Source organism: Budorcas taxicolor, chromosome X, assembly GCF_023091745.1.
Source record: "Budorcas taxicolor isolate Tak-1 chromosome X, Takin1.1, whole genome shotgun sequence".
Taxonomy (NCBI): Eukaryota; Metazoa; Chordata; class Mammalia; order Artiodactyla; family Bovidae; genus Budorcas; species Budorcas taxicolor.
The window spans coordinates 140,252,173-140,275,329 of NC_068935.1; the positions used below are offsets into that span (position 1 = coordinate 140,252,173).

Sequence of the window (23,157 nt, forward strand, 5' to 3'; positions counted from 1 at the left end):
ATCTATCCTTCCTTTCAGCCCAGTCCTGCCATCCTCCTAGGGGCTGCTTGGGATAAAGACAACAGTACCCTTCTGCATACAAGGGAAAAAAAAAAAAAAGGAACATCTGAGAATCGTGACTTCATTGTGACTTTACTGAGCATGGGACAAACACCACTTAGAGGAAGCACAGAATCAGGATTTTGACGACAAGACCTGAGCGCGAAACACACTCCATTTCCTGGAAGCAGAGTCCTGGGCAGACCCAGATAAGACACGTCCATGACAGTTAGCGGCCGTGTCTTTACGAGAAGTTCTGGATGCCGGCAATGACGTTTTATCTGAGACATTTACGGACATGTTCCACTTTTGTGTTCGATGGAGAAAGCTCTGAAAGTGGCAGGTTTTCATGCCTGAAAAAGGGCCCATTTAAGCTCAAAATGAAATAATTTGATGTCTGATGTGGCATCCCCCGAGCCACCCTGGATTAGAGGCAACCCATAAAACACAGAAAAGGAGAAAGAGGACGGATGCTGACCTCCGAGGCTGTTTCTGGGGTAGCTTGTTTTCTTAAAAGAAAGGAGAGCGAGGGAGGGAGCAGGGAAAGATAGGAGATGGAAAAAACCCGGACGCCCTGGGGGTACACGTGGTCCGTCCTCACTGCGTAAAGGCTCAGGACAGACGTGGGCACCCTGCTGTATTTAACGTGGAGAACCAGCAAGGACCTGCTGGACAGCACATGGAACTCTGCTCAATCCTCTGTAATAACCTTATGGTCCCCGGCGGGGAAGGGTGGGGGAAGGAATAGATAGGGAGTCTGGGACGGACATGGACACCCTGCTGTATTTAACATGGAGAACCAGCAAGGACCTGCTGTCCAGCACAGGGAACTCTGCTCAGTGTCACGTGGCAGCCTGGATGGGAGGGCAGTTTGGGGGAGAGTGGGTACTTGTGTACGTGTGGCTGAGTCCCTTTGCTGTCCACCGGAAACTGTCACAGCATTGTTAATTGGGGATTTTTGCTGTAGACTTGCTCAGTCATCTCGCTCTCTGTGACCCCAGGGACTGTAGCCCCACCAGGCTCCTCTGTCCATGGGATTCTCCAGGCAAGAATACTGGAGTGGATTGCCATGCCCTCCTGCAGCGGATTTTCCCCAACCCAGGGATCGAACCCAGGTCTCCTGCCTTAGCAGGCAGGTTCTTTACCACGGAGCCCCCTGGGAAGCGTCTTTGAAGCATCCGGACGGGCAAACACCACCTCGACAACACAAGAGCTAGGGAACCTGGCAAGGACCGTGAATTCGGGGAAGGGAGGGGAGGGAAAAAAACAAAAACAAAAAAACACTCGTGGGTGGCAAAAAAGAAACCACACCCAGTATCTCTTTTTTGGCTTTTTTATAAGCGATGGCACCACGGGCTGAAGGGTGACATGTTCCATCATGCCTTGAACACAGGGCGGCTGGCTAAAGCGTGTCTCCAGGTTCCCTGGTAATTGACAAGGTAGGCGTGCTCCTTTACGGACCGACGGGGCTAACAGCCGCGGATGGTGCCCGGGGCGCGGGTGCAGCGTGCAAGTGGTGCTCGGGGGGAGGTGGGCTTTGGGGAACACGGAAGGGGCTTTCGTCCTCAGCGGCCCCCTGATTAACATTTGTCTCTGATTCACCCCAAACCCTCCCTGGCGTGAGAACATGGGACACTGCAGGAACGGAATTAACAGAGGGGAGTCAGACCACCCCCGCCGGCCATGCTAGCGTCGGGGGCGTTGAGACTGGTAATCCGATGGGTGGACGCTGCCGGTTTTTACAAGTCATTTCTTTCCCTGTTCCTGGGATACAGGGGGGTCCCCCCCGACACCGCTGCCGCCCCCTGCAGAGGAAACACTTGTTTTCACCAGGTTTGGACTACTCAAGAGCCTCGTCTCTCTCTCCTCTGTGGACCACCCAGAGTCCATCTCTCTCCTCTGTGGACCACGCAGAGTCCATCTCTCTCCTCTGTGGACCACGCAGAGTCCATCTCTCTTGTCTGGGACCACCCAGAGTCCGTCTCCCTTCTCTGGACCACCCAGAGTCCGCGTCTCCCCTCTGGGGCACGTACACACACACACACACCCTCAAAGATCCGTGTCCCTCTTCTGCTGGATTCCCGCCTTCCCAGCAGCAGTGCGCCCACCCGCACTGGGGTGGCGGGGGCGTCAGTCCCGACAGCCAAGCATCCACACGGGTACCGCCCCCGGGCGCACCCCTGTGCACCGCCCCCGCACCTGCCGGCGCCCGCCAGCCCCCACCCCGGCTACACGAAGCTGCCGTCCCGGACGCCGAAGAAGCCGGCGTGGGCCGCCTCGCCGGGCGCGAAGGCCTGCTCGTGGTCCAGGCCCCACTCGCCCTCGTCTTCGTCCTCCAGCTCGGCGTCGGCGCCGCCGCGCGCGTTCTCGTACAGGAAGACCTGCTCGTCCACGTGCGCGGGGGCCAGGCGGTTGCGCTTGGCGCTCACCACGGTGGCGCGCGAGCCGAAGAGGCGCTCGGGGCCGACGCGCGTGGCCGCCACGGCCCAGTACTTCTGCAGCACCTTGGGCAGCACGGGGAACAGGGCCAGGCGGTCCGACCACCACTTGAGCGGGTCCTCGTTGAGCCCCAGGGGCTTCTGCGACTTGAAGTTGCTCAGCTCCTCCACCACCTGGGCGTGCCACTCCTCCTGGTCCTCCACGCCCCCGGTGGGGCAGAAGATCTCGGCCAGCATGTCGTTGATGACGCTGGCGGGCGGCGGGGTGGGCGAGGGCGCCGGCTTCTTGGGCGGCGGCGGCTCCTCGGGCGGCGCGGCCGCCGTGTCCTCGGACGCGCGGCAGGCACCCTCTTTCACCTTCTCCAGGAGCCCCTTGGCCTCCTCCAGCACGCGGCTCTCCACCTGCTGCCGCTCGAAAGTGGAGAGGAACGGCAGCCTCTTGTAGCGCGGGTCCAGGAAGGTGGCCACGTTGAGGAACAGGTCGATCTCGGGGCTCTCCTGGTAGGTCTTGGCGAGCTCCTTGGCGATCACCTCCTTCGCCATGCTGATCTCCTTGGGGTCCGTCTCCTTGGGGTTGAGCGTCGTGTTCAGGAGCATGTGCAGCAGCGGCTTGACCATGCTGATGGCGGGGTGCTTGGAGGCCGACAGCATCTCGGCCACCTGCTGGAACGGCTGCAGCAGCTCCACCAGGCCCTCGATGGTGGCCCACTCGGCGGCGTCCAGCATGAGGTGGTGGTTGTTGGTGTCCTCCAGCAGGACCCCGGCGACGGCACACTGCTGCTCCCGGAGGCGCTGCAGCATGGCGAGCGTGCTGCCCCACCAGGCCACGCGGTCGCTCACCAGCATGCAGGGGGCCGCGTTCCGTTGCCTCTGCTTCTCGCGGAGCATCACCATGGCCACGGGCGACTGCTGGAAGTACGCCACCAGCTTGGCGCAGCGGCCCAGCAGCGCGCCCAGCTTGGGCAGCCGGAAGGCCTGGCGGATGGCCGCGTCGAAGGTGTGGCCGAGGCACGGCATGTGCACCGGGATGTCAAGCAGCGAGCAGGCCTGGGCCAGGTCCTTGCCGCGGTCCGTGGTGGCGCCGAAGACCTTGGCGTGGACGCCCCACTCGATGAACGCTTCGTAGAGGACGCGCGTGATGGTCTCGGCCGCGTTCTCCTCGGGCACCTCGAAGGTCTTGAGGCAGCGGGAGCCCACGGCCAGCCCGTGGGGGGCCGCGCGGCCCAGGAAGTGTGCCGACAGCGTCACGTAAGTGCGGTTCTGCGTCTGGCTGCGCCACAGGTCGGTGGAGACGCCGCACCAGGCGGCGTCCGCCAGCTCCTTGAGCACCGCCTCACGCACGGCGCCATAGCGCTCGGGGATGGCCTTGCCGCAGAAGAACTTGCGGCTCGGCAGCTCGTAGCGCGGCTCGGCGGCCTTCAGCAGCGCCCTGAACGTGGGCTCGTCGACGATGGAGGCCGGGTAGAGGCCCTCGCAGATGAGGCCCATGACGGCGGCGGTGAGCTCCTGCTGCTTGCGGCTCTCGTGGCCGTGCGCGCCGGCCTTGGTGGCCAGCGGCTCCGGCGCGCCGCCGGGCTGCGCGGGGTCCGGCTTCAGCTTGGAGAAGGCGCTGGCGAAGGCCTCGCGCATCTGTTCCGTGTTGCTCTTGACGAACTCGCAGAACTCGTCGGGGTGGTTCTTCTCCAGGTGGTAGGACAGGTTGGAGGTGTTGCCCGAGTAGGCGATCTGGGCCATGCAGATGCGGCAGTAGATCTTCTTCCACTGCAGGATACAGCCCTCCGCGTTCGTGTCGAAGCCGAAGTAGCGCCACACTTTGCTCTTGGCGCGCGGGTGTGCCACCAGCTTCAGGTCGCTCTGCCCGCCCTCCAGGCTCTTGCCCTCCATCGTGCCGCCCCCGGCTGGGCCTCCGCTCATTCGGGACGACCTGCCGAGAAGCACCAGAACAAAGAGCGTGAGAAGACGGCCCCGGCTCCGCCCGGCCAGCCGGTGGGGCGGGGCGGGAGGGGGGGAGCGGGGTGGCTCTGGAAACGAGGGTGCATGGAAGTGGGGACCAACCCCGAGGCCGCCGCTCCAGCTGGTGGCAAAGCGGCGAGGGCTCAATCTGAAAAGCGAGCAGCTGTTCCATCCAGGTGCGTCGGAGACATGCGCTTATTGATTTTCTTTTTTAGTGTTTCCATCCTCTTTGGACTCCTCATGACAGCTCTTTCCTCACCTGAGCTCGTGTTATTACGTCCTGTTCTGGGAAATAAACCAGCCCCGCAAACAAGCAGGTGGCTCTGTTCCCCAGGTAGACCCCACAGTTCCCAAACACCCCCTTGCCAGGCCAAGAGGACCCACGTCCCCCACTCCTAAAGACTTCTGGTCAGGACGCAAGCGTGTCAAAGGCCACCAAGAAAACTGGCCCAGATAAGAGCAGGACAGGCGGGGCTTCTCAGGCAGGCACTGTGCGTCCCTTGTGGCTCACCTGGTCAAGAATCCGCCTGCAATGCAGGAGACCCCTGGGTCGGGAAGATCCCCTGGAGAAGGGATAGGCTACCCATTCCAGTATTCTTGAGCTTCCCTGGTAGCTCAGCTGGTAAAGAACCTGCCTGCAATGCAGGAGACCCCTGGGTCAGGAAGATACCTTGGAAAAGGGATACGCTACCCACTGAAGTATTCTTGAGCTTCCCTGGTAGCTCAGCTGGTAAAGAACCTGCATGCAATGCAGTGCAAGAGACCCCTGGGTCGGGAAGATGCCCTGGAGAAGGGACAGGCTACCCACTCCAGTATTCTTGGGCTTCCCTGGTGACTCAGCTAGTAAAGAATTTGCCTGCAATGCAGGAGACCCCCGATTGGAAGCCCCGGTCGAGAAGATCCCGTAGACAAGGGACAGGCTACCCACTGCAGTATTCCTGGGCTTCCCTGGTGGCTCACCTGGTCAAGAATCCGCCTGCAATGCAGGAGACCCCTGGATCGGGAAGATCCCCTGGAGAAGCAATAGGTTACCCACTCCAGTATTCTTGGGCTTCCCTGGTGGCTTAGATGGTAAAGAACCTGCCTGCAATGCAGGAGACCCCTGGGTTGGGAAGATCCCCTGGAAAAGGAGTAGGCTACCCACTGCAGTATTCTTGGGCTTCCCTGGTGGCTCAGCCGGTAAAGAACTTGCCTGCAATGCAGGAGAACCCCCATTGGATGCCCTAGTCGAGAAGATCCCGTACAGAAGGGATAGGCTACCCACTGCAGTATTCTTGAGCTTCCTTGATAGCTCAGCTGGTAAAGAACCTGCGTGCAATGCAGGAGACCCCTGGGTCGGGAAGATCCCCTGGGGAAGCAATAGGTTACCCACTCCAGTATTCTTGGGCTTCCCTGGTGGCTTAGATGGTAAAGAATCCGCTTGCAATGCGGGAGACCTGGGTTCGATCCCTGGGTTGGGAAGATCCGCTGGAGGGGGGCATGGCAACCCACTCCAGTATTCTAGCCTGGACAATCCCCATGGACAGAGGAGTCCGGCAGGCTGATGTCCACGGGGTCGCAAAGAGTCAGACACGACTGTGGGACTAAGCACGTACAAGCAGATGCGGGGCTGGCAGACCAGCATTCAGGTTTTTTTTTCAAATTTTATGTTTTCCAATGATGCCTTTCTGTCCACAATGAGGTATCACCTCACCCCCGTTACACTGGCTTTCATGAAAAAAAAAACACACACACAAGTAACAAATGTTGGCAAGGATGTGCAGAAAAGGGGCCCCTTGCTACACTGTTGGCGGGAATGTGAACTGGTGCAGACACTATGGAGAACAATACGGACGTCCTTTTAGAAACTAAAAACACAGCTCCCGTACGATCCTGCCGTCCCATTCCTGGGCATGATATCCAGACAAAACTGCAATTCAAGAAGATACACGCGCTTCAGTGTTCATTCCAACACTATTCAAAATAGCCAAGACACGGAAGCAACCTAAGTGTCCATCAACAGAGGATTGGATAAAGAGCAGGTGGTACATATATACAGTGGATTATTACTCAGCCATGAGAAGGAATTAACTAATGCCACTTGCCGCAACATGGACGGACCTAGAGATCATCGTACGGAGTGGAGTGAAGAAAGTGGAAGGCAAACAGCGCTATGATTCTTAGTTATACAGGCAATCCAATTAAAAATATATTTTTAAAAAAACTAGGGAATATGGGGACTTTGCTGGTGGTTCAGTGGCTAAGACGCCAAGCTTCCAATGCAGGGGGCCTGGGTTCCATCCTTGGTCAGGGAACTGGGTCCCACATGTCACAACTGAAGACTCTGCATATTGCAACAAAGACACAAGGCAGCCAAATCTATATATATATATATATATACACATATATATGAAACTAGTGAGGATCACAAAATGGAAGCAGGCTCACAGAGCTAGAGAACCGAGTCATTGGAAAAGACGCTGATGCTGCGGAAGACTGAGGGCAGGAGGAGAAGGGGATGACAGAGGATGGGATGGTTCGATGGCGTCACCCACTCAGTGGACATGAATCTGAGCAAACTCCGGGAGATGGTGAAGGATGGGGAAGCCTGGCGTGCTGCAGTCTATGAGGTCGCAGAGTCGGGCATTACTGAACAATGACGACATCAACGATAACTCCACGAAAATATTAGAAAGAGGACTTTTGTACTTTGCAGGGTCTCTTTTTCCTCCCCAGGGGCATCTGGGAATGGATGCCAGACTGGGGCAGGAAGGGAATTCTCCATCCCTGGAATGTCTCAGAATGCCCCCCGCCTCATGGCCACTAACACCTGGACACTGCGAAGCCAACCAGCCGTGGTGCCGTGCCCCTGGGCTCTCAGAGCTCAGGTCCCCAGGCTGCCAGTGCAGGCGATGCCCACATGTTCGGCCCCGTGGAGCTGCCAGTCAGAGGGCCAGGACACCCACAAGGCAAGCTGAGTTTTCTTAAGAGGTGTCAGGGGACCTCCCTGGGCGCCGAGTGGTTGAGGCTCCACGCTCGCAGGGGGAACGTGTGAGTCCCCTGTTTTATAGACGGCAGCTCCACCTCTGTTTCATGCGTAGCAGGGGGCACAGGCTGGATCCGTGCGCGCGGAACTAGGATCCTGCATGCGGTCCAGAAACATACAAAAAAAGACTATATCAAGAAAACATTAAAGGTGTCTGTTACTTGCAGACATACAAAACTTACGGCTACCAAAGCGGAAGGAGGAGAGAGAGATTAGGAGTTTGGGATTAACAGATACACACGGCTGTATATAAACTAGGTAACTAACAAGGACCTATGTACTGTATACAACAGGAAACTGTATCCGTTACAGGCTTCCCTGGTAGCTCAGCTGGAAAAGAATCTGCCTGCAATGTGGGAGACCTCAGTTCAATCCCTGGATTGAGAAGAGCCCCTGGAGAAGGGAAAGGTTACCCACTCCAGTATTCTTGGGCTTCCCTGGTGGCTCAGCTGGTAAAGAATCTGCCTGCAATGTGGGAGACCTCAGTTCAATCCCTGGATTGAGAAGAGCCCCTGGAGAAGGGAAAGGTTACCCACTCCAGTATTCTGGCCTGGAGAATCCCATGGGCTGTATAAGTCCATGGGGTCTCAAAGACTCAGACAGGACTGAGCGACTCTCACTTTCCGACTATATATAAACTAGATGACTGACAGGGACCTAGTTACCGTATACAACAGGAAAGTATATTCATTATATGATTACATATCCAGATAACTCTATAATACACTACTATCATCTTGCTGTAACGGAAAAGAATATGAATATAGACGTGTGTGCCCAACTGACTCACTTTGCTGTGTGCATGAAACTAACACAGCCCTGTAGATCAAATAAACAGCAATTTGTTAAAAAAAAAAAAAATTCTTTAATGAAAACAAATTTTAAAAGGTGTCTGTTAAATCTGCAAGCTTCCAGCCTCCTGTTGTTGTCTGGTCTCTCATTTGTGTCTGACTCTCTGCGACCACATGGACCGCAGCACGCCAGGCTTCCCCGTCCTTCACCATCTCCCAGACTTGGTTCAAGCTACTATACAGCACTCACAGGTAAGTCACAAACTGCAGCCGCCAGGCATTTTCTGAGTGTTGGCTCAAATGTTCAAAACTCAGTAACGAGGGCTGAAAAAGCACCCTCCACTGAAAATTCATGTCCTCCCAAAGCCTCAGAAGAGGCTTTGTCCTCAGAAGAGGACATTACACGGAAATAAGTTATCTGCAGACATGATGGAGTGAAGGTCTGAGATGAGGTTCCTCCTGGATGGGGGTGGCCTTAAACCCAAGGACAAGGTCCTTATAAGACATAGAAGAGGAGAGACACGGGCGCAGAGGAGAAGCCACGTAGAGACAGAGGCAGAGATGGGAGGGAGGCGGCCACCAGCCCAGGAATGGACGCCTGGGGCTCCCAGAAGCTTGAAGAGGTGGGGAGGATCCTCCCCTGCAGCCTCGGGACAGAGCTCAGCCCTGGGACCCCGTGAGCTCAGACGTCTGGTCCCCAGGGCTGGGGGAGGACGGATGCTTCTGGTTTGAAGTCACTGGTCTCTGATTCTTGGTCCCAGGGACCCCACGCACTGTCCCAGCAGAAAGCAAGCCTGAATCTGATGCTAGGAGTTGGGGGTGCCTGGGCCTGGGAAAGGCGGTCCCCTAGGGCGAGGGGATCCTCTCAGCGGGCACCACAGCGGGGCTCTGGAATGGAGCTCTTCCGTCCTACATGGGCAATGCGATTCACTCTCATCAGACTTTCTTACTACGTGTTCGTCGTGATGCCAACCACGATGATCGGAGCTGTCGGGATCGGAGCTGTCGGGCTGAAGGCGGCCTGAGGTCTGTGGTCCTGCAGGAAGCATCGTGATGAAGCAACGGCCTAAGGAGGCACCTCCCGTGGGGGGGTCTCCCCCTTGCAGTTTCACGACCACTGGGCAAATGATGGCAGGATTCCCTGAGGCCCCTTAGGAAGACGGGGACACAGGAAGGCACTTTCTTTGTTTATTTTTTTTTCCGCTCTGCTTTTACTTGGCCTTTCTCTGAGGTCAACCAGGCTGAGCATCTTTTCAAGTTTATCTGTTGGCCACCTGTCTGTCTTCTTGGGAGAAATGTCAGCTCAAAATGTCCACTGAGGTCCTCTGGGTATTTTTAATTGGGTTGCATGCTAAGTCGCTTCAGTCACGTCCGACTCTCTGCGACCCCACGGACTGTAGCCCGCCAGGCTCCTCTGTCCGTGGGATTCTCCAGGCAAGAAAACTGGAGTGGGTTGCCATTTCCTCCTCCAGGGGACTTCCCTGAGCCAGGAATCGAACCTGCATCCTTACGTTTCCTGCACTGCCAGGCGAGTTCTTTACCACTGAGTCACCTTGAACGCCCAAATAACTGGGTGATTTGGGGGGCTTTTTTATGTTTGAGTGCGTGAGCTGTTTCTGTTATTTTGGATAAAAACCGCTTATGAAGTCATGCCTGCGTGCTCAATTGCTAAGCCATGTCTGACTGTTTGCAACCCCACAGACCGTAGCCTGCCAGGCTCCTCTGTCCATAGGGATTCTCCAGGCAAGAACACTGGAGTGGGTTGCCATTTCCTCCTCCAGGGACTCTTCCCGACCCAGGGATCCAATCCAGGTCTCCTGTATCTCCTGCACTGCAGACAGATTCTTTACCCCTGAGCCACCTGGGAAGGCCATTATCAGTCACATTATTTGTAAAGACTTTCTCCCTTTCCACTGGCTGTCCTTCTGTTTTGTCCAAGGTTCCATTTTCTGTGCAGAAAGCTTTTACGTTTAATTTGGTTCCATTTGGTTATTTCTGCTTTTATTTCCCTTGCCGCAAGACACACGACCAAAAAGGTACGGCTAAGAATTAAGTCAAATTACTCTCTTCCTGCGTTTTCTCCTACGAGTCTTATAGTTTCCAGAGTCTTAGGTTTAGGTGTTTAATCTGTTTTGAGTCTTGGGGGTTTTGTTTTTTTTTTTTTTTAATTTTCTGGCTGCCCTGGGTCTTCACTGCCGCGTGAAAGCTTTTTCTAGTCCTGGTGAGTGGCAGCTGCTGTTCAGCTGCCGCACGTGGGCTTACAAGCTACACGGCGTGATCCCCAGAGCAGGGATCAAGCTGGTGTCCCCCGCGTGGCAAGGCAGATTCGTGACCACGGGCCCCTCAGCGAAGCCCCTAGAGTTCATTTCTGCACGTGGCGTTCGCGAGTATCCCGCCTCCTTTCTTTTCTCTGTAGCTGTCCAGTCGCGTGTGATGGGTTAGAGTTTACACACTGACCACACCGGGGCCACAGCGAGACTTGCATGGCCCACGGCCGCGTTCAGAGTCAGGAATGAAGGTTCTGTCCAAGCAGCCTCCACGCCGAGCACCTCTCACAGGGTAACCCTAGCATCTCTGGGCGGGGGGAAACCATCGCCAAGATGCTACCCGGGGCCTGGGGAGCTCTTGCCTTTGCTCACAGCAGTGGCACCAACCAGATCCTCCACAAACACAACGACCGTGTCCCAAGACGAAGGATGAAGACAGCGAGTGGAGGGCCAGCATCACTCCGCTCCACGGGGACTTCCAGAATTCAGCAAGAACCGAAAGCAGCAACTGCGCTCCCTGATTTGGTATTTGTTTTGGGAGAAAATAGTTGTGTTTTTTTTTGTTGGGTGGGAAAAAAAAAATTACTGGAAATAACATATAAGCAGCTTGTCGTTTTTTGTTGGGTTGAAAAAAATGTTACTAGGGATCACATGTAAGTGGCTTCTTATTTTTCGCTGGGAAAAAAAAAAAGTGTTACTGGGAATAACATGTAAGCGGTTTGTTATTTTTCGACGGGTAAAAGGAAGAGAAATTAAAAGTGTTGGGCTCCCCAGGTGGCTCAGTGGTAACGAACCCACCTGCTAATATGCAGGAGATGCGGGTACGATCCCTGCGTCAGGAAGATCTCTTGGAGGAGGAAACGGCAGCCCACTCCAGGGTTCTTGCCTGGAGAATGCCATGGACAGAGCAGCCTGGTGGGCTACAGTCCACCAGCTCACAAAGACTTGGTTATGACTCAGCAACAGCAACAAAGCAATGTCACTGGGAATAACATGTAAGTGTCTTGTTAACGTGATCTGAAATACACGTTGTAGTTTTCCGTGTTGACCATTTAAACTTTTTTTTTCACTTACCGCATATGAATATCGGCTCCTCATGCTTTTGCAAAATGGAATCTATAGTATGCTAGAATAATAAAGGAGTTCTCAGGGCTGGCAATGTTACGTTAGCTGTGGAGTAGCTCTGTGTTTCTCCTACATTTCAAAAAAAAAAAAAAAAAATGCAACTGTGGCCCCTCCCTGGGAGAAAACTGTATTTCCCGATAAAAGATAAAAAAAAAACATAACCACAATACTGTGACCACAGCTAAGCAACTGTGACAAGAATTTCTCAACGTCATCGAAAAAAAAATATTTAAGTTTTAACTGTATTAACATGTAACTGAATAGGATCCATATAGACAAGCAAAAGCCACCTACAACCAAAGCTATTGGGGGAGGGGGGAGTCCTCATTTCTTTTTAAGGCTAAAAAAGAGGCAAAGATCAACCAAATTATGGTTTTGCCTCCCTGGAGCTCCCAACTATTTATATGTACGCAAAACCAACCAGATGTTACTTCCTCTTGACAGACTTTTTAAAAAATTCTACAGTTTGAAAACTAGAATCCGCCCTCAAATGGCTTCCTAAATGGGCGAGCTGACCTCTGTTCTTGAGCTGGACAGTCAGTCCGTCAGCAGAAGTCCATTTTGCAGACCAAAGTCCATTTTGCAGATCAGAAGGCCTGACTCCTATTTGCAACAGAACTTTTTTTTTTTTCCCCCGTGGTTATTGTTCATCATGGATTTTTTTGCATCAAGTCTTTTTTGAAAAAAAAATTGGGGGGGCCATGCCTGAGGCACGGAAGAGCTGAGTTCCGCAAACGCAGATGGAAGCTGCGCCCCCTGCCGTGGAAGCAAGGAGCGTTAAGCGTGCGACCTCCAAGGGAGTCCCTGAAACAGGATTCTCACGGGAAAATCTGTGTGGCACCCTTATTTTCTTGGGCTCCAAAACACCACAAATGGTGACTGCAGCCATGAAATTAAGAGGCTCTTGCTCCTTGGAAGAAAAGCTATGACCAATCTAGACTGCGTATTGAAAAGCAGAGGCATCACTTTGCTGACAAAGGTCCGTCTAGTCAAAGCAATGGTTTGACTAAAGAATGGATGCTTTTGAACTGTGGTGTTGGAGAAGACTCTTGAGAGCCCCTTGGACTGCAAGAAGGTCCAACCAGTCCATCCTAAAGGAAATCAATCCTGAATACTCATTGGAAGGAATGATGCTAAAGCTAAAACTCCAGTACTTTGGCCACCTCATGCAAAGGGTTGACTCATTGGAAAAGACTCTGATGCTGAGAGGGTTTGGAGGCAGGAGGAGAAGGGGACGACCGAGGATGAGATGGCTGGATGGCATCACCGACTCGATGGACAAGAGTTTGAGTGAACTCTGGGAGTTGGTGATGGACAGGGTGGCCTGGCGTGCTGCAGTCCATGGGACTGCAGACTCGGACACGACTGAGCGACTGAACAACAAGTTGTAACAGACAGTCACCACAGAGAATGTGGAAGTCAGACTCTATTAGAGGAATTCTTCATTTGCCCACATGCGTCTCTAGACACGCATAGACCTCCAGCTGCCATGAGTTTCTCACGCTCTCGTCTGTAGTAGTACATTTTAAGGAAAGGTCCCCTTCAGGACTCAGCTCCTTTTTCATGCATCTTCTTCCACCTCGTCACAGAACCCACGGGCGCTCACGCCGCACGCCTGCCCCAGCAGATAAAACGTGCAGGGCCATGCACAATTCCAAAGGGAGGCTCATACACGTGGGAGAGAAGTCTCCATCTTATCACAGTCATGCTGGCAGAAGTTATTCAAGGGCAATGAATACGTGCTCCCAGTTTCCCCCCACGAAAAAGATAAGAAACAGCTCACCTCCAGAAAACTCCACATTTGCCCAAGCAAGCCACCATCGAGGGGCTGAGATGACCCACAGACAGATTCACCGGGCATTCAACACCTGACGTGCAATCATTAGCAACCAGCATAAGCAAGGAAGTTTGAAATCTGAAGTGTGATCTGACTTGTCCGGGTGGGTGATCAGAGACCAGAGCAGGGACCGAGGCACACGGACAGAGAGTGGGCTTGTGGGCACACAGTGGGGGAAGGAGATGGTGGGACGAACCGAGAGAGCGGCGTTGACATATATACACACACGACCGCACGTGAAACACACGGCGAGTGGAAAGCTGCTCTGCAGCACCGGCAGCTCAGCTCACGGCTCTGTGATGCCCCGGCGGGTGCCTGGGGGTGGCAGGCAGACTCAAGAGGGAGGGGATGTATGTAAACCTACAGCTGATTCAAGCCGGCTTAAAACTCAACACTCAGAAACACTAAGATCATGGCATCCGGTCCCATCACTTCTTGGCAAATAGATGGGGAAACAGTGGAAACAGTGGCTGACTTTATTTTTCTGGGCTCCAACATCACTGCAGATGGTGATTGCAGCCATGAAATTAAAAGACGCTTACTCCTTGGAAGAAAAGTTATGACCAACCTAGACAGTGTATTAAAAAGCAGAGACATTACGTGGCCAACAAAGGTCCATCTAGTCAAAGCTACGGTTTTTCCAGTCGTCACGTATGGATGTGAGAGTTGGACTGTGAAGAAGGCTGAGCGCCAAAGAATGGATGCTTTTGAACTGTGGTGTTGGAGAAGACTCTTGAGGGCCCCTTGGACTGCAAGGAGATCCAACCAGTCCATCCTAAAGGAGATCAATCCTGAATGTCCACTGGAAAGGCTAATGCTGAAGCTGAAACTCCAATCCTCTGGCCACCTGCTGTGAAGAACTGACTCACTGGAAAAGACCCTGATGCTGGGAAAGATTGAGGGCAGGAGGAGAAGGGGACAACAGAGGATGAGATGGTTGGATGGCATCACCGACTCGATGGACATGAGCTGGTAAACTCCAGGAGTTGGTGATAAACAGGGAAGCCTGCATGCTGCAGTCCATGGGGTCGCAAAGAGTTGGACACGACTGAACTACTGAACTGAACTATAGCCGATTCACATTGTTTTCTAGTAAAAACCAACGCAACACTCAAAGCAATTATCATTCAATTAACAATTTATTTTTTTTAAAAAAAGACCTCTCACAACCAAATGCACTTCAGCAATCATTGCTGTGGTTTGTCATTATCACTTTAAAATATATAAATAAAAAAGTATTTCTGTCACTGAGACCATGCTTGCTCTGCTCTCCACGCCACAGGCCATTGAATCCAAGAGAGAAACTCTTGAGGCAAGAGAGAGACTTTAATCAGGGAGCCTGCAGATGAAGAAGATGGCAGGCTAGCACCTCAAAGTGAGCATCTTATTGGGCTCTGGATGCCAGGTTCTTATATAGATCCGAGAGAAAGAAGCCATGTGGAACTGAAGTCAAAAGGCTGCATTGAGAGGCAGAGACAGTGTGGAAGTCACGTGAAAGGGTCTTCAGTCTTGCAAAACATCTCCCACGAAGAAATGTCCAGCCTTCCTACGGGGTGTGTTAATCTCATCTATTCACAGGTGGGCAGGGACAAACTCTCTCTTCAGAGCTAAATACATGCACTTTAAGTGAAAGTCGCTCATTCATTTAGGAATCTTTGCAACCCCATGGACTGTACCGTCCATGGAATTCTCCAGGCCAGAATACTGGGGTGGGTAGCCTTTCCCTTCTCCAGCAGATCTTCCCAGCCCAGGGATGGAACCAAGGTCTCCAGCTGTGCAGGCGGATTCTTTATCAGCTGAGCCACCAGGGAAGCCCCCCAAAGGCACTTTATTTGACAGTCAAACAGAGAGGCAGGGTCCTGCGGGCAAGCCACTGAGTACGATTATAATAATAAAGGGGCTCCCCTGGTGGCTCAGACAGCAAAGAATCTGCCTAGAATGCAGGAGACCTGGGTTCGATCCCTGGGTCAAGAAGATCCCCTGGAGAAGGGAATGGCAACCCACTCCAGTATTCTTGCCTGGAGAATCCCATGGGCAGAGGTGCCTGGTGGGCTACAGTCCATGAGGTCGTAAAGAGTCAGACACGACTGAGCGACTTTCTTTTCTTTTTTTTTTTCTTTATAATAATAAAAACCAAGTCAAAGAAAATAGCTTCCAACATGGAGTCAGAATTGGTGACTTCCTCCCTGTAATATTTCCACATTAATTATTGTATACTGTGTGCACATTTATATAGGCCATACATACTGTTAAGAAAGAAAACATCTGATGTTTAAAGGCAAAAAACCAGGACTCCCCTGGTGGTCCAATGGTTAAGACTTGGCCGCTTCAATATCGGGTTCAATCCTGGGTGGGGTTGCTAAAATCCCTTATGACTCAGGGACCAAAACACCAGAGAAACATAAAAACAGAAGCAACGCTGTAACGAATTCAATAAAGACTTTAGAAATGAAACAAAACAAAACAAAATCCCAGCTAGTCTGCATCTGAACTGGGCCTCTGGGTTACAGTTTATTTAGCTGCATACCTGGGCAAAGTTCAGTGTCTGGCCCGCCAGGATCCTCTGTCTGTGGGACTGTCCAGGCAAGAATACTGGAGTGGGCGGCCATTCCCTTCTCCACGGAATCTTCCCCACCGGGATCGAACCCTGGTCTCCTGCCTTACAGGCAGACTGTTCGCTGTCTGAGCCACCAGGGAAGCCCGCAACCTCCCCTGGGTGCTCTGCAACTTAGGGGCAGTTTGGGGCAAACATGGGACTGCTCTTCACAGTCCTTCACTGTTTACAAGTCAGCCCAGATGCCAAAGCTGTACTCTGCCTTCCACTCTGCCTTCCTCTGCAGTCTTTTCCAGTCATGCTCCGTGTGCTTTTTAAGAAAAAGCACCAAAATGCAGTTTATCAGAAAACTAGACGCTTAACTCAACATAAACCTGGGAGATGTATCTCCCCGGGTGAAGACCCAGGGAGGGTAGGAAAACAAGTGCTCAGAGCTGCAGATGTGCAAGGCCTGGGCCCTGCTGGGCCTTCCTGCAGGTGGAGGCACGGGAAGGCATTTCCAGAAGCATAGTAACAGCCTTTCTGTTTTTCCACCCCAATCTCCCGTGGTGGGGGGTGGGGGGCGGTCAGGGGCGTTACCCACAGGCTGCCCGGGGAGGGGGTGGGGGTAGGGGGTTGGGGGGGCCGGGGGCTATGCCAACACCCTTGAAAACCCAGTTGGGACTGAAGAATCTCTCTCTCCTCTTACCCCAGACGATAAAGAGAGTCGTTACAAGGTAACGGGACACCGAGCTTCCCAGAGAATACTTTGTTTCCAAAAGTAGCTGTTTTTCTCCTAAAAAAATTGACATGTCATTTACGGCTCACAGACCCTAGAATTATTTTGATATCCTCCAAGTCAAGGACAGACAGAAACACCGGTTTCCTCGATCGAAGTCCTGAGAACACCGAGGTGACTAGACAGACAGAGACACCCCGGCCCCAGATTGGTGGGGAAGGGAGGTGGGGGGGTCCCTAATATGCGTGAAGACGCGAATGGGTCCCCGCACCGCCAAGTTTGGGCCCCGAGGCTCCGCGCAGGTGGTGCAAGCCAGAGAAACCGGCGGCCACTACACTGAAGCTCCCCTCTCCAGGGCTCCTAGAACCCCTAGAAGCCGCCTCCAGCCCCTTGGCGCGCCCCCCACACACACACACCGCCCCAACCCCCCCAGTCCCTGCAAACCCGGGCAGGCCCCGTCCTACTGGAGCCTGCGCGGGGCCGGGATCTCGGGCGCCCCCCGCCTCCCTCCGGGATGCGGGTCTGCAGAGCGCAGGGACCCCGGGGTGGGGGGGGGGGGGGGGCTCCCGCCGCGGTTGGGGCGCGCACGGATCCCCTGGAGAGACCCCGGCCCCCGGGGCGCTGGGGAGGGCGCGCCTTCCCCCAAGCCAACCCCCCAGGCCGCCCGGGCCTGCTTCCGGGAGCGCCCGACGCGCCCGCCTCCCCGCGCCCCTCCCCAGCTCCGCCCCGAACCCGGGGGTCCTCTCCGCGGGCGGAGGGCGCGCCCCGGGCCCGGCGACGCGGGCCGCAGCCAGCCCCCTGCCGCAGCCCCGCCCGCCCCGCGCGGCCCCGGCCCCTCGCCGCCGCCCCGCGCCGCTCCCCGGCCGCTGACCTGGCTCCACGAAGCCCCGCGCGCAGCGACGCAGCAGCTGCGCCACGATCAGCGCCGCGCCCACCGCGTACACCCGCAGGGCCGCCCGCGCCGCGGACAAAGGCGACATGGCTGCCCCGCCGCCGCCGCCGCCGCCGCTTCCGCGCCGCCGGCCGGACTCGGAGCCCCGGGCCGGACGGCGGAAACGCGCCCGCGCCGGCCCGCCCCGCGCCGCGCCCACGCCCCGCCCCGCGCGCGCGCGCCCCCGACGCCCCGAGCGCGCCCCCGCCCCTGCGCGCGCCCTGACTCCCCGAGCGCGCCCGCGCCGGCCCGCCCCGCGCCGCGCCCACGCCCCGCCCCGCGCGCGCGCGCCCCCGACGCCCCGAGCGCGCCCCCGCCCCTGCGCGCCCCCGCCCCTGCGCGCGCCCTGACTCCCCGAGCGCGCCCGCGCCGGCCCGCCCCGCGCCGCGCCCACGCCCCGCCCCGCGCGCGCGCCCCCGACGCCCCGAGCGCGCCCCCGCCCCTGCGCGCGCCCGCGCCGGCCCGCCCCGCGCCGCGCCCACGCCCCGCCCCGCGCGCGCGCCCCCGACGCCCCGAGCGCGCCCCCGCCCCTGCGCGCGCCCTGACTCCCCGAGCGCGCCCGCGCCGGCCCGCCCCGCGCCGCGCCCACGCCCCGCCCCGCGCGCGCGCGCCCCCGACGCCCCGAGCGCGCCCCCGCCCCTGCGCGCGCCCTGACTCCCCGAGCGCGCCCGCGCCGGCCCGCCCCGCGCCGCGCCCACGCCCCGCCCCGCGCGCGCGCCCCCGACGCCCCGAGCGCGCCCCCGCCCCTGCGCGCGCCCTGACTCCCCGAGCGCGCCCGCGCCGGCCCGCCCCGCGCCGCGCCCACGCCCCGCCCCGCGCGCGCGCCCCCGACGCCCCGAGCGCGCCCCCGCCCCTGCGCGCGCCCGCGCCGGCCCGCCCCGCGCCGCGCCCACGCCCCGAGCGCGCCCCCGCCCCTGCGCGCGCCCTGACTCCCGCCCCGCGCCGCGCCCACGCCCCGCCCCGCGCGCGCGCCCCCGACCCCCGCGCGCCCCCGACGGCCCGAGCGCGCCCGCGCCGGCCTGCCCCGCGCCGCGCCCACGCCCCGCCCCGCGCGCGCGCGCCCCCGACCCCCGCGCGCCCCCGACGCCCCGAGCGCGCCCCCGCCCCTGCGCGCGCCCTGACTCCCGCGCCGCGCCCACGCCCCGCCCCGCGCGCGCGCGCGCCCCCGACCCCCGCGCGCCCCCGACGCCCCGAGCGCGCCCCCGCCCCTCCGCGCGCCCTGACTCCCCGAGCGCGCCCGCGCCGGCCCGCCCCGCGCCGCGCCCACGCCCCGCCCCGCGCGCGCGCCCCCGACGCCCCGAGCGCGCCCCCGCCCCTGCGCGCGCCCGCGCCGGCCCGCCCCGCGCCGCGCCCACGCCCCTGCGCGCGCCCTGACTCCCGCCCCGCGCCGCGCCCACGCCCCGCCCCGCGCGCGCGCCCCCCGACGCCCCGAGCGCGCCCCCGCCCCTGCGCGCGCCCTGACTCCCGCCCCGCGCCGCGCCCACGCCCCGCCCCGCGCGCGCGCCCCCGACCCCCGCGCGCCCCCGACGCCCCGAGCGCGCCCGCGCCGGCCTGCCCCGCGCCGCGCCCACGCCCCGCCCCGCGCGCGCGCGCCCCCGACCCCCGCGCGCCCCCGACGCCCCGAGCGCGCCCGCGCCGGCCCGCCCCGCGCCGCGCCCCCGACGCCCCGAGCGCGCCCCCGACTCCCGACCCCCGCGCGCCCCCGACGCCCGGAGCGCGCCCCCGCCCCGCGCGCGCCCCGACTCCTGCCCCGAGCGCGCCCCCGCCCCCGCGCGCCCCGACTCCCGGAGCGCGCCCCCGCCCCCTGCGCGCGCCCTGACTCCCGCCCCGCGCGCGCCCCCGCTCCCCGCGCGTCCCCGCCCCGCGCGCCCCCGACGCCCCGAGCGCGCCCCCGCCCCCTGCGCGCGCCCTGACTCCCGCTCCCCGCGCACCCCCGACTCACCCGAGCGCGCCCCCGCACGCGCGCCCCCGACTGCCGCCCCGAGCGCGCCCCCAACTCACCCGAGCGCGGGTCCCTGACTCCCCCAGCGCGCCCCCGCCCCCTGCACGCACTCCGACTCCAGCCCCCACGGGCGCCCCCGACTCCCAACCCCGGAGCGCGCCCCCGCCCCTGCGCGCGCCCTGACTCGCGCGCGCCCCCGACTCCCGCCCCACGCGCGCCCCCGACTCCCCCGCGCGCCCCAGCCCCTCCTGCGCGCGCCCCCGACTCCCACCCCCCTGCCTAGTGCGCCTGCGCCCCAGCCGCGCCTGCGCGCGCCCCCGACTCCCGCCCCGCGCACGCACGCGCCCCCAGCTCCTCCGGGACCCCTGTCCGACCCCTGAGGACAAACATCCCCACCCTGAACGGGGACCTCGGAACTACCCCCGGTGGATCATAGACCCCAGGGACCCCTGACCAGACCCCCGGATCCCCCCGCAGATCAGAGACCCCAGGGACCCCCACCTGGACCCCAGGACCACCACAGCCCCCAGGATCATGGACCCCAGGGACCCCTTCCCAGACCCGGGAGACACCCCCCCATCATAGACCCCAGGGATCCCCACCCAGACCCCAGGACCACCACAGCCCCCAGGATCATGGACCCCAGGGACCCCTTCCCAGACCCGGGAGACACCCCCACTACTGGATCATAGACCCCAGGGACCCACACCCGGACCCTCCAATCATGGACCCCAAGGACCCCAAGGACCCCAGCTCAGGCCAGAGACCCCCTCATACATGTCCACTGTCTGGACCACAGTCCCTAGGGACAGACAGACAGACAGACACACAGACACACACACACGTCCTCTGTCTGGACCACAGCCCCTAGGGACACAGACACACACAGACACACAGACACACATACACAGACACACACACACACGCAGACACACAGACACACACATGTACACACAAACACATCCTCTATCTGGAGCACAGTCCCCAAGGACACACACACACAAGTCCCTGTCTGGACCAGTCCCCAGGGACACACACACACACACACACACACACACACCCTCTGTCTGGACCACAGTCCCCAGGGACACAGACACACACACAAACACAAACACACCCTCTGTCTGGAGCACAGTCCCCAGGGACACACACACACACACACACACACACACACACCACACACACACAAGTCCCTGTCTGAACCAGTCCCCAGGGACACACACACACACACACACACACACACACACACACACACACACACACACGTCCCCTGTCTGGACCACAGTCCCCAAGGACGCAGCCCCTGAGGTCCCAAAGCCCTTTCACCCCTGGGACCACACTGAGACCCCCAGGACTCCTTCTGACTACACGACCTGCCACCGAGACGTGGACCCAACCCCGACCTTGGGCTCCTGCCCTAGGGCCCCTCTCCCGGCTCCCAGACCCTGAGAGCTTAACCTGGCCTGCAAACCATCCATTCTGACCACAAACTCCTGATACACTAACCGCAACCCCCCACCACCGCCCACCCTCCAGCCTCCACTGAACCTCCCACAGACAGGAGGATCCTGCCCGGATGGTGGGACCCCCTCCCAGTCCACCCAGACTGGACATGGACTCCCAGCTGGGACTCTCCAGAGCCAGTGCACCCCCCCAGATCACAGCTGAGACCGCCGTCTCTACAACTCCCCCTAACCCAGACCCCCAAGGAGACCGCACATAGACCCCTACCCAGAACGTTGCAGAAACCCTAACCTGGCAGCCCCAGAGGCTGAGATGGTTGGATGGCATCACCGACTCGACGCGCATGAGTTTTTGCAAGCTCCGGGAGATGGTGATGGACACAGAAGGCCTGGCGTGCTGCGGTCCATGGGGTCGCAAAGAGTCGGATATGACTGAGAAACTGAACAACAATAAGTGACCCCACGTGTACCAAGTGCAGCAACACCAGTATCTGATCCATCTCCCTGCCCTGTGGGTGAGAAGTATCGCCCGTGACCCCTGGCTCGAGGTCTACGAAGGTCAAAGCGGAGCCGTTTACCCACTGGGCTCCCCTGGCAGTGGCGTGGAAGAGCCTGTTTCTAAGCTTGTTCGGGTTGGTGGATGGCTGGACCCACTTCCTTGTGGCTGTAAGGCTGGATTCCCTGCTTCTGAACTGGTGGTCAGCGGTGGGGAGGGAAGGGGGCCCTATCTCTGGTCCGACCATACCGCCCTCAGCATCTCCAGCTTCGCTCCTGCCTTCCCTTCTCTCCCGCTCCAGCCCAACAACGTTCTCTGCTTTTGAAGGCTCTTGGGATTAAAGTGAACCCATCAGGCTAATCCAGGATCATCTCCCTATTTTAAGCTCCATAACCTGGAGAAGGGAAAGGCTACCCACTCCAGTATTCTTGGGCTTCCCCAGTGCCTCCGTGGGTAAAGAATCCGCCTGCAGTGCAGGAGACCTGTGTTCAACCCCTGGGTTGGGAAGATTCCCCCCAGAGAAAAGGTAAAGGCTACCCACTCCAGTATTCTGGCCTGGAGAATTAATTCCATGGATTGAAGTCAAATGGGCCTTAGAAAGCATCACTACGAACAAAGCTAGTGGAGGTGATGGAATTCCAGGTGAGCTGTTTCAAATCCTGAAAGATGATGTTGTGAAAGTGCTGCCCTCAACATGCCAGCAAATTTGGAAAACTCAGCAGGGGCCACAGGACTGGAAAAGGTCAGTGTTCATTCCAATCCCAAAGAAAAGCAATGCCAAAGAATGTTCGAACTACCGCACGATTGCACTCATCTCACACGCTAGTAAAGTCATGCTCAAAATTCTCCAAGCCAGACTTCAGCAATATGTGAACCGTGAACTTCCTGATGTTCAAGCTGGTTTTAGAAAAGGCAGAGGAACCAGAGATCAAATTGCCAACATCCGCTGGATCATCGAAAAAGGAAGAGAGTTCCCGAAAAACATCTATTTCTGCTTTATTGACAATGCCAAAGCCTTTGACTGTGTGGATCACAAGAAACTGTGGAAAATTCTGAAAGAGATGGGAATACCAGACCACCTAAACTGCCTGTTGAGAAACCTATATGCAGGTCAGGAAGGAACAGTTAGAACTGGACATGGAACAACAGACTGGTTCCAAATAGGAAAAGGAGTACATCAAGGCTGTATATTGTCACCCTGCTTATTTAACTTCCATGCAGAGTACATCATGAGAAACACTGGGCTGGAAGAAGCTGGAATCAAGATTGCCGGGAGAAATATCAATAACCTCAGATACGCAGATGACACCACCCTTATGGCGGAAAGTGAGGAGGAGCTAAAAAGCCTCTTGATGAAAGTGAAAGAGGAGAGTGAAAAAGTTGGCTTAAAGCTCAACATTCAGAAAACGAAGATCATGGCATCCGGTCCCATCACTTCACAGCAGATGGATGGGGAAACAGTGAAAACAGTGTCAGGCTTTATTTTGGGGGGCTCCAAAATCACTGCAGATGGTGACTGCAGCCATGAAATTAAAAGACGCTTACTCCTTGGAAGGAGGGTTATGACCAACCTAGATA

At 57.9% G+C, this 23,157-nt stretch overlaps 2 protein-coding genes and 1 non-coding gene across 4 annotated transcripts; 2 read left to right on the plus strand and 1 right to left on the minus strand.

The window, feature by feature from the left end:
- Nucleotides 1-113: 113 nt before the first annotated feature.
- Nucleotides 114-17,738, minus strand: ZBED1 (zinc finger BED-type containing 1). 2 transcript variants are annotated; one of them, XM_052662970.1, is made up of 2 exons: nucleotides 17,619-17,738; nucleotides 114-4,401 (listed from the first exon to the last, which is right to left on the minus strand). In XM_052662970.1, exon 2 carries the CDS (start codon nucleotides 4,389-4,391, stop codon nucleotides 2,268-2,270), a length of 2,124 nt encoding a protein of 707 aa, XP_052518930.1. In that variant the 5' UTR covers nucleotides 4,392-4,401; nucleotides 17,619-17,738; the 3' UTR covers nucleotides 114-2,267. The 2 variants fall into 2 exon arrangements, with proteins under 2 accessions (XP_052518930.1, XP_052518931.1); XM_052662971.1 differs by lacking the exon at nucleotides 17,619-17,738 and adding an exon at nucleotides 4,533-4,576.
- LOC128070694 (small nucleolar RNA U109) lies at nucleotides 11,587-11,715 on the plus strand. The gene has a single exon (XR_008201666.1). It is a non-coding gene; the product is annotated as a small nucleolar RNA U109 (small nucleolar RNA).
- LOC128069678 (basic proline-rich protein-like) lies at nucleotides 17,005-19,497 on the plus strand. The gene has a single exon (XM_052662790.1). It carries the CDS (start codon nucleotides 17,005-17,007, stop codon nucleotides 19,495-19,497), a length of 2,493 nt encoding a protein of 830 aa, XP_052518750.1.
- Nucleotides 19,498-23,157: the final 3,660 nt, after the last annotated feature.

Excerpts from the sequence above, each read along its gene's own strand:
- ZBED1 (XM_052662970.1), bottom strand. The coding sequence starts at position 4,391 with ATGAGCGGAGGCCCAGCCGGGGGCGGCACGATGGAGGGCAAGAGCCTG.
- LOC128069678 (XM_052662790.1), top strand. The coding sequence starts at position 17,005 with ATGGGTCCCCGCACCGCCAAGTTTGGGCCCCGAGGCTCCGCGCAGGTG.